Raw genomic sequence first — 10,485 nt, 5'->3', positions numbered from 1 at the left:
GGCAGCCATGACAGTTAGCCTCCTGTGCTTGGATTGGCTAGTAACAGCCCGACGCACTGCAACGTCATTGTGCATGGTCCAATCAGCGGAGTGCTTATCAACAGGAAGCGTTGAGGCTCGGAATGAAAAAATGATGCAAATGGTCGCTAGAGGTCGCGCTGTTTTTATTTTAAATAGATTTTGGTTTTTTTAACTCTATCGAGATCCGTAGAAATTTTAAGAGGGACAAACGTGGGCGGAGCTAAGGGGTAGCCAGGGGGTGGCCAGTGACCAGTAAGACATAATTATTATTATTATTATTATTATTATTATTATTATTAATAATAATAAGAAGAAGAAGGTTTTTTTTTTAAACATAATCCTAACTAGGAAAATAATCAACTTTGAGGCTGTAACAGACATGTAGTCACCTGATCATCACACCACCCTGTTGTTATTTTCCCATAACAGCATGTGTTTTATTCCTTTCACAGAATACGAAACCAGCCATATTAGAGCAAGGTATAAATAGTGCCTGAAGGATTTATTACTGCTTTTCTAGGTGGTTCATTGACTTGATCATTTGATTTGTCTTTTTTTTTTTTTTTGTCTATAGGGGGCATCATTCCTTGACTGTTGTGCCTTTTCTGTCCCTGAAGAAAACAATCTCATTAGATGTAAAGAGTTGTTTTAGACCTCCATCCATGCATTTCCATAAAGGTTATCCTACACAAGACAGGGTGCCAACCCATCGCAGGGCACAATCACACGCCATGGACAATTTGGAAATGCCAATCTGCCTACATCACGTCTTTGGACTGGAGGAGGAACTCGGAGTACCTGGAGGAAACTTCCAAAGCACGGGGAGAACATGCAAACTCTACGCACACAGGCCAGAGGCAGGATTCAAACCCCCAACCCTGGAGGTGCGAGGCAAATGTACTAACCACTAAGCCACGTTGCCCCAGTTTTAGACTTTAAATTATTTGAATTCTATGTTATATAAAAAGAAATATACTCACTCTCACTCCCTCACTGTCAGTAACCATTTTATCCTGGTCAGGGTCACAGTGGATCCGGAGCCTGTCCCAGGAACACTGGTTGCGAGCTAGGAATACACCCTTGATCAGACACAAGTCCATTGCAGGGCATCAGGCACACACATTCAGACACTCATGAACACCTATGGGCCATTTATCTTATCCAATCCACCTGTTTGCATGTTTTTGGCAAGTGGGAGGAAAGTAGAGAACCCAGAAGAAACCCATGAGGACACAGGGAGAACATGCATGTAAACTCGACACAAAGATTAACCCGAGCTACTTGCCACTTTCTTTACTGAAACTATAAACAATATTTAGAGCTAATCCTACTTACTATTTCTTTGATAAATTTAAAATTTCCATGAATAAAAATAAACATTCATGGAAAATTTAAATTTATCATATTGTCATGTTATTTCATGTTTTTATTTTTTTTTTTTGTACCCAGTAGTAATTTCTACCCTGTAAGTATGCACTTATACACATTTCACCCTGTTAGGCAGAATTACACAGTCAATCTATTTCATGTAATACATATTTTAAATATGTGGCATATAGCTATTTAATTAAAAGCTCAAGGTCAAATATTATTTTACAACAATAACTATCTGTGCCGATACCAGATCAAAATCTGCCTTTGTATTTTCACACTGCGAGTCCTGTACTTCCTAACAGAGTGGAAATACAGCCTATAAATGTAAAAGTTCCTCTCACATCAATAATTTATTTTGAAGAAAAGGATATATGTATCTAGTATGTTTGTATAATGTATGGTATACATTTAGGTACAGTGATTGCACCACAAGGGCTTTAATCATTTAAAAATGTCCAAAAGGCACTGTATATAATGAAAAAAAAACAGACACAGACATTTGTATTTTTTTTTTATTAATTTATCTGTTTTTCTTAAAGTATAATAAACAAAAACAACACTATAGCTTATTGAAAACTACATATACAGTCATATAACATTCTTACACAGTGCTTAAAACTGCTACGATCCTCTTTGGTTACAGAGATAGAGCACAGAAGTGAAGAAGTGGGCTTTGCTAACATTTCTTAAGCTGCCAGGCCTGCTGTGACATTGACAAATGTGGAATATAAATCAGATGTGCTTGAACAGAGAAATGAAACTATGCCTGTCCTACTGTTTCATGCCATTCAAGTTTCGATGAAAGATTTCATGCAATTGCTGCAATAATGACCGAATCAAGCTGGGCGTTCTTCATTCTGGTGCAGTGCTGAGCGTTTAGGTTGGTGTCGGGTCTACCTCAGTTGGCGTGGATGCTGATTCTTTTGCGTGTATTCTCCGTGCAGCGCTCCATAATGAGCTCCTGGCTAGGCCTAGGAGGAATGGCCGGGGTTTTCTTTACCTCTTCTTTGTTGGGAGCTTCTTTTGCAGTGTCTTCTATACACACATACATAGAACAAATGCAGTTAAAACACCTGAAAGGTGAACTAACAGCCCATGAACATGACTACCATTGGAATAAAAATGCAGTAGCTTTGCAGTAAGTTATGCCTTTTATGAACCTAGTTTGTGCAAATCTGTCATGCAGAAACTCACCCGGACTTTCCTCCACTGTGGATTTGGAGTTTTTCCTCGGCTGGGACACGAGTCTTCCTCGCTGCTGTAAGAATTTGCGACTCTGTCTGCGATATGAGTCCTGGCTGATTCGTTGGCGACCTTTGGCATGGATGCTCTGGGCGTTGCGTATAGTCGATCTGTGGAGCAAGATGAAAAGATTGTTTAGGAAAAATGGTAATATAAAAAAAATCTCATGAAGAACCTCAACAAAGAAAAAACAGAAGATTATAAGGCTCTGGTGACAATTATTTGAAGGTTATCATGTGCGCATACACTCTTAGAAATGGCTGGTTAAGGTTCTACGCTGCTTCTAAATTGCTTCTACATGGAACCTTTTCTGAAAGTTCTTTACAGTAGAAAATCTTACAACAGTTGTAGGTTGTTTTGGAGAATGTTTAAGGGTCTTCTCTAAGGGAACAGCCCAAAAAAAAACTGCGTAAGTGTCCTGGATGGAACCGGCTTTTCTATTAGTCGTAAATATGTCAATACATTCAGAGAAAAATGGTTCCTCAAGGGTTCTTTAGATGGTTAAGGGTTCAAACGTCCTGAAAGTATTCTACTTGGAACATTTTTGAAACGGAAGCCCTCTGCTGTTGGGTTCTGTGTAGAATCTATCCCCTAGAGGGACAAAGTGAAGAACCTTTAGGGTACTTTGGATGGTTAAGGGGTCTAGCTTCCTAAATGGGTTTTACTTAGAAACTTATCTGAAAGGGAAACTCTGTATTCTAGTGTTCTATCTAAAATCTTTAGGCATTCCTTAAAACTGAGTACCTCCTGGGTGGTGGGGTGTTCCTGTTCACACTGCTCCTTTCAGCCTCTACTTCCTTCCTTTCCCCGGTACTCCAAAGGAACATGGAGGGATAGTAGCCTGTCTCCTCTCCTTTCCTGTCAAGCATGCAAAACTGACTTCAGTTGAGATATTTGGGGATGCATTCCTGCATTCAAGAGTTATTAATTACCACAATTAAAAGCCAGAGTCCAAGGAAGACTTGTCTCATACCTGACCACCCACCAGCCATCAAGAAGCTTATGGATGACCTCAATGGTTTCTCCAACCTCCAGGCTGATCTCATCGTCCTCCACCGCTTTGTAGGCTTTTGTGGTTTTGTACAGCTCTCCTGTTGAACATAAGTATGAGCCATCAACAGCTATGATCCGTTTGCATCTGTATCACCATACAATAGTCCTCAATTAACAAACTTAGCTAGTCTTATTTGTCTTAATTTGTCTTATAGGAATTTGTTTTGGATTGCAGTCTTAATATAAAGCAACCAAGTTTCACAACATTTTCAATAAATTTGTGTCATTAAATTGCAGTAAATTGCAAATCAAACGATTCGATGCGAGGAGGTTTGTAGTCTCCTTATACATAAATTTACAATCTCAGAAACTCTTATATTTTCGTGAATACCACATTTCTCCTGCAAACAATTTATAAGCATATTTGTTTGTATCCAATTTGATAAAAGGCCTCTTTTTTCCAAATCACAATTTCAACTGACCTGCATAGTTGGGTTCCGGCTCCTCAGACTCATCAGGTCCATCTAGTGGTTCTAGATAGGAGGCTGGAGCCCATCCTCTATGTGTTTCACACTGACAGAACCACCAACCTAAAGAAATAAAAAACACATTTTCCATCATCAGTGGGTTACAGTGTAATATTACGTCACATATATTTCTGATGAACTAAAATTGGACCAATATAATAAGAGAACTCCATTCTTGTCTCACCATTGGAACTCTTCTCCACAATGTCCACTGAATCTCCTGCCTTCAGGTTGAGCTCATATTTTGTGGTTTTGCTGTAATCTGCAATCACTCTATAGGTTTCCAGCATGATTGGACCTGTGATTTCTATGCAAAGAAAAAAAAATCAGACCGTCTAACTGGTGAGGATAAAGTAGACATCACTAATAGGAAAATGGAATCTGTGGTAGGGTTCTTAAGCATTCCCCAGAGGGACAAACTGAAGAAGGCTTTAGGGTTCTAGATTTAAGAATTTGTTTCTGAGCGGGGGAATGAAATGGACTGATATATTACCAGAGGTGGCAGTCCTTGCTCTATCCCTGGACGTGACAAAGGTCTCGTTCCGCTTATATCTGCAAATACAAATCAAGTCTATGAGGCATTAACTTGTGTGGATTTATTAGCGAACTCATGAAGTCATTAAGTGCTTCAGACTTACGGATGTGGAGCTGGTGGACTCTCATCATCTGGCCGTACTTTAAAGAAGTTTCTGACTAGCTGACAGTGGGTGATCTTTGAAGGCAGATTGAGCAGAGACTGAAAGTATTCTGTCAGAGTTTCCTGTCTAGTCTCAGTTGACTTCTGGCTATCAAGCCATTTTGGAGCTACAAAAGGACATGAGGGTTTTTTAGGCCAACTAAAAAAAAACAGCGAGATTGCGCAACCTGGTAAGTGCTATAACTTCTCTTTTTGCTTTCTGGTTGGAGCACATACTGAACAGAGAGACAGGTGTGTGAGCTGTGGGAAAGTCCACAAGTTTCAATTTCAGGACAGTTGTAAATTCAAGGCAATGTTCGCAAAGGTAAACGTTAGGCAGAAATGAAAGTCAAGGACAGTGCACACATGTGGAAAATCCAGAAAATGCACATGGGCTTTTTAAGACCTGCTTTCTACTTTAAAATAGTAATGTTCTTATAAGGACTTCACAAACACACTGTGAATATTCTTATTATGGCTGAAAAGCAATGATCTAATAGCAGATGTGACAATATAAGGACACATTTAAAGTGACTGACGTTGAGCTAGTGTTGAAGTAAAAATGTAAATTTATGTTCAGTGTTCAAGTGATGGCAGTAGATGCCTCAGATATTATTAACAGATGCACTATTGTCACACTTTTCTGACTTTCTTGACTATTATAAATTGGCAATGCTTGATTTGAAGCAGGTGCTTCCCTAGGAAGGGTGCAAATCATTCTCTGATGATGTGGAAACTATTTGATTACAAAAATAACCTACATTCTTGAAATAGATGAGAGTCAATAATTCTTACCTGGCAATTTAGGAAGGATACGATCTTTAGGATCAATGTCACCTGCCTCGATCGGGAACATCTCCTTCAGAGCTTTCTAGATAAACAATAAATGCAGACGATGGAGACATCCGTATGGAATATATTGTATACAAGGAGTGAAAAAAACCATATTTACTGTTCATTATTTACTGCAAAAGATGTGAATAATGGACAGTAATGTGCTTACATGGAAAGTATGGATTTCTGGGTATTTTCTGTAGATCAGTTTCTCCGACTGGTCGCTCCATTTCACCATGATCATGTACACCTTATTATATGAACAAGCAAGAAAGCGTAAAGTCTTCTTTCATATCAATACTATACAAAGTTGTGCTACATATTACAACATATTACAAAAAATACAGTGCATTTTACTTACATAATGCTGGCTTGGATAGAACCTTTTCTCAAAGCCCAAAAGCTCTACGTGTCGCACGAACGTTTCTGCCATCCTGAACACTGACAAGACTCACAGCAGGAAAATAGAAGAAAAAGTAGCATGCTGGTATTTATAAGAGTCACTTTCAAACAGGAAATCTGAAATGTGATGGTAGGTGGAGTGTAGAGGTTCCCTCCTTTTGCTCACGTAAACCAAAACTAAAAACATAACCTTAAATGTTGTGGGTTTTTTTATAATCTTGAAATGCAATATGAGAATTTAAACATAATATGTCTGGAAGCCAGTTGGACCCACCACCCTAATGTAATTATTGTATTAAGAGGGAAATCTTTTTTCTTTTTCTTTTTTTTTTCTTTTTTTTTTTTTATAGATGCACTATTGAGTTATTCATTAACCATAGTGAAAGTTTTACACACTGACCTCACAGAGGTCTGTAAACATTCACACTCTGAATAAAGGCCTTGTCTAAGAGAGATAAGAAAACATTCTCCTGTACTATACATTCTTATTTACTGAAAATGAGAAGGAAAAAACACGCAAGTGCCCTGGGTTGCTTTGCAATGTATTTCATCACTTTGTGTGACCAACTTTGGTATGGTTTATTACAACTAGGACAGTTTGTTGAGAAAATATCAAAGGGAACTGCAGATACATTATCGCAGACATGCTGGAGCTCACGTCCTCATGTATTAAGGAAGAATGTGCTTTTTTTTGCTTCCTTTAGCAGTGTCAAAAAGTTACATTGGCTATGCTTGACTAGAAGCAGATGCTTCCTTAGTTGAGAAAAAAAACTTTCTCTCTCTTCATTTAGCAAAAAGATTCAACACATTCAATACAAAAAAATATGACATCAAGTGAAAATATCTTGAATATAGTCACATTTATCTAGTGTGTTCTATTTTGCAATTATAACAAACCAAATATAAGCTTACTAAACCTATTTCTAGACTTTTTTTATACTATTTTCAAGCATGAAATAGTCTTGTACTCTTGGTAGAAAATTTTACTAATTTCAAGCATTTCTTTGTAGAAAGAAGCAAAATTATCTGCCAATAGATTAAGGAAATGTAAAGCTTGAAATGAGTAGAAATGTCTAGAAATAGGTTTAATAATCTTATACTTGGATTGTTGTAATCTTATAATATGACATACTAGATCAATTAACTATATATAAGATATTTTCACTTGCTAAAATGTCATTTTTTAAAAGGAATACAGAAAGAGGACAAATAGATCACAAAGCCTTTCTGTTCTCTTTATATTTACTTAATGTTTTTTTCCCTGTTCATGCCTTCATCAGGCTCTGCCTCGAACATTCCCAGTGACTCCTGTTCCTTATAAGTCTTGTTTTGTGTCATCAGCCTGTGTTGATTATTCATACATTCATTAAATTAAATGTGTTGGTTGTGACATCTGTGACGAGCTGTGATAATAATGTTTCCTTGTATTCTTGGTTTTCTTGCTTCCATCTCCCTTGTCATGTTCTGGTTTGGATCCCTGCCTTTTATTCTAGATTTTAAGAGTAAGGATTTACCCTTGATGAATATTTATGATTGTATTTGGCCCTATCATTACATAAAACATACAGTCATGGCAAAAAAAAGTACACCCCTGAGTGCTCCAGGGCACAACTGCCAAAAGTTCTGCTTGTAAATTTCTTTAGGAAACACCTAGCTGCTACTTACTCTCTTAATGATTGTAGAAGTAGGAAGGGTGTACTTATTTTATCCCACCTAGTTTCGAAATGTTAGTTTACTTTTTGGGAAAAAATGACTACACATTGTGTTTTTGTAGAAGTTGGTGAAGCCCACACAGTTTTATTTAGGCCCTGGTAACTAAAAACAGAAAATCGAAGGAGGGTGTACTTTCTTTTTGTAGGTCACTCAGCACACTATTTGCTTTTCAAATATTTTTCATGAACAATCAGGCTTAAGAACTGGTTTTACCTGCAAGCTATTAAAATACTGATTAGCCTCTTGCCCATTTCCACTGTCACCGTCATTATGTTCAGTTGTACATCTACTGTCACTTAGTCACTGTACGCTTTTCTGTCATTAATCACTTCATTACAGTACTGATGTTTGGGGGTTCTTTGTACTTCAATAGTACTGCAAAACTTTACCTCTATACTATACACCACACATCTGTATTGCTATTTAACAAAGAAAAATAAATAAGCAATGATATGGTGTAAGTTTTCTGTAAGGAGACAGTTAACATTTAAGGAAGGAGTCTCCAGTGTCAGTGGTTTGTAAAAGTCAGTAAATTTTCCACCACGAGAAAAAGTCTTCAGGACAGAAGATTCTGCGCTTAACAGTTTTACTATAACATGACAAGCTGCGTTTTTTTTTTTTCTTAGGGAGAAAAAAAAAAGAGTTGCTAGTAAGAGAACGACTGTTTATAGCTACTATAACGTAAGCGATAACAGGAACTGACTTTGTCTCACGGACGTTCCACAACATTAAATATACAACCTGTTGTTCATTTACTGTATAAATGACAAATTATAGTCATTGGCAAATTGCTGTGGCATAAGCGCAATAAAACACATCAGGGGTGGCACGGTGGCATAGTTGGCATGGTGTAGCATTGCCAGCTCCAGCGTATCCAGTTCAATCCTGAGTTTGAGTTAATGTCTGTGTGGAATTTGACACACTTCTCTTCGTGTCCCTCTGGGTTCTCCGGTTTCCTCCCAATTGCCCCCGTCCCCACTAGCATAGCTTATGACTGGCTACACGAAATTGCCCCTGCGTGTGAATAAGGGTGTGAATATATGTATTGGGGTGGTAACAGTAACAACACACCACATCACACCATTTATTGTTTTCCTATAACTGCACACCCCATCATATTTTATTCCTTGCCTATTTTATTTTTATTCGTATTTATTTTGAATAACAGTGTGCTGTATTACATGTTTTAATGTATAGTACATTAACAGATACAGATGACATGAAGAATGAAGCAACGTAGCTGACAAACTAAGTTTGCCTTTCCGTTCTGTGGTGCAACAGGTTCAAAGAAATTGCTTCACAGTTCATTTGTCTGTCAAATATAGTATATTATCTGGGTCTTTACTGTTGAACACTTAGTTATATTTCTTACAGACTGCAAGTTTTCTCAAAACATTGTCTGTAATCGAATGTATTCAGAGTCACAGCTCACAATTTGATGAGACTGTGTGATTACATCCAACCACATCTGGCCTCTATTTGTTCAACTTTTCCCACTCTTTTTTGTTTTAATTGTAAGACATTATCCTTAAAGTTATAATATATTAAGTTTAAAGTTTTATTGTATGTGTTACTAAAATCTAGCATAACCGAACTCAACCAAAGATAGGAATTTGTTTTTAGTGTTTTTGATGAACCCTAATTGGTCTATCACTCACAACAATTTCTCACACGATTTCAAACTCATTTGACTAATTATTAATTTCAGTGTGGTAAGTTAAACCCCCCTTCACTAACTTTGGTAATCTTTGGTACCATTCAAGCCTTATCTAGTATCTTATCTTCTGGCTGTGGCTGGGGAATCTAAAATGATAGCTCTTCTGTACCAACAAGAGGAAACCCATTCTTCTCTTTTTCAAAAGTGGAAGTTACAGGCTTGTAACAGTACAAGTAGCAGGAAATTAGAATTTTGTCCGCAAATAAACAAAAAAATTCATAGGGGAAATTTTATAAAGTATAGTATAGAGTTCCCCAAACATTTATTCCAGTAAACCACAGTATTTATGTTAAAGGAAAACTGAAACACATTAAGTGTATTTATTTTTGAAATATTTGTGATTTAGTGATTCTGGTACTAATTTATTTGTTGGTGCTAAGGGCTAAATCGCACTGGCACCACTATCAGCAAGTAGTTGAACAGCTTTGTTGGAAAGCATTAAACATTAAGTGAAAATGAACCAACATGTCAATGAAAGAAATTTAAACTAAAACCGTCCACTCAGAATTTCATGACAAAAAAAAAATATTAGATGCTGTTGAATTATAAAGATTAATATGCAAATTGTACACTGGGAAAATCCATCGTCTTGTCAAAGCCTGATACATGAATAACATTTCACATCTATGAAATACTGGTGGCTTAGTGGTTAGCACTGTTAGCACTGTTGCCATGTACATCGGGGGTTGGGGATTAGAATCCCACCTCCACCATGTGTGGGTGGAGCCTGCATGTTCTCCCTGTGCTTCGGGGGTTTCCTCCGGGTACTTTGGTTTCCTCCCCCAATCCAAAGACATGCGCTGTAGGCCGATCGGCATTTCCAAATTGTCCGTAGTGTGTGAATTGGTGTGTGCAATTGAACCCTGTCCAGGGTGTCCCCCGCCTTGTGCCCCAAATCCCCTGGGACAGGCTCCAGGCTACCCTGCGACCCTGCGTAGGATAAGCGGTACAGAGGATGGATGGATGGATGGATGGATGGATTTATG

General features: G+C 37.7%; 1 protein-coding gene and 1 long non-coding RNA gene across 3 annotated transcripts; one reads left to right on the top strand and one right to left on the bottom strand.

Annotated features, from left to right (window-relative positions):
* The first annotated feature begins 32 nt into the window (after positions 1-32).
* Positions 33-2,064, top strand: LOC117596230 (uncharacterized). Its single transcript, XR_004577399.2, has 3 exons — positions 33-273; positions 474-501; positions 596-2,064. It is a non-coding gene; the product is annotated as an uncharacterized LOC117596230 (long non-coding RNA).
* On the bottom strand, positions 1,894-6,186 carry ncf1 (neutrophil cytosolic factor 1). Of its 2 annotated transcripts, none has more exons than XM_034300461.2 (11): positions 6,029-6,186; positions 5,837-5,917; positions 5,629-5,704; positions 4,796-4,961; positions 4,651-4,709; positions 4,342-4,464; positions 4,113-4,220; positions 3,611-3,728; positions 3,382-3,495; positions 2,590-2,747; positions 1,894-2,430 (listed from the first exon to the last, which is right to left on the bottom strand). In XM_034300461.2, the coding sequence occupies exons 1-11, from the start codon at positions 6,098-6,100 to the stop codon at positions 2,294-2,296; spliced, it is 1,212 nt and encodes a 403-aa protein (XP_034156352.1). In that variant the 5' UTR covers positions 6,101-6,186; the 3' UTR covers positions 1,894-2,293. The 2 variants fall into 2 exon arrangements, with proteins under 2 accessions (XP_034156352.1, XP_034156353.1); XM_034300462.2 differs by having other exon boundaries at positions 1,894-2,427.
* Positions 6,187-10,485: the final 4,299 nt, after the last annotated feature.

This window comes from Pangasianodon hypophthalmus, chromosome 27, assembly GCF_027358585.1.
Source record: "Pangasianodon hypophthalmus isolate fPanHyp1 chromosome 27, fPanHyp1.pri, whole genome shotgun sequence".
Taxonomy (NCBI): Eukaryota; Metazoa; Chordata; class Actinopteri; order Siluriformes; family Pangasiidae; genus Pangasianodon; species Pangasianodon hypophthalmus.
The sequence above is the reverse complement of the archived record's forward strand: the minus strand, read 5'-3'. Positions and strand labels throughout refer to the sequence as shown.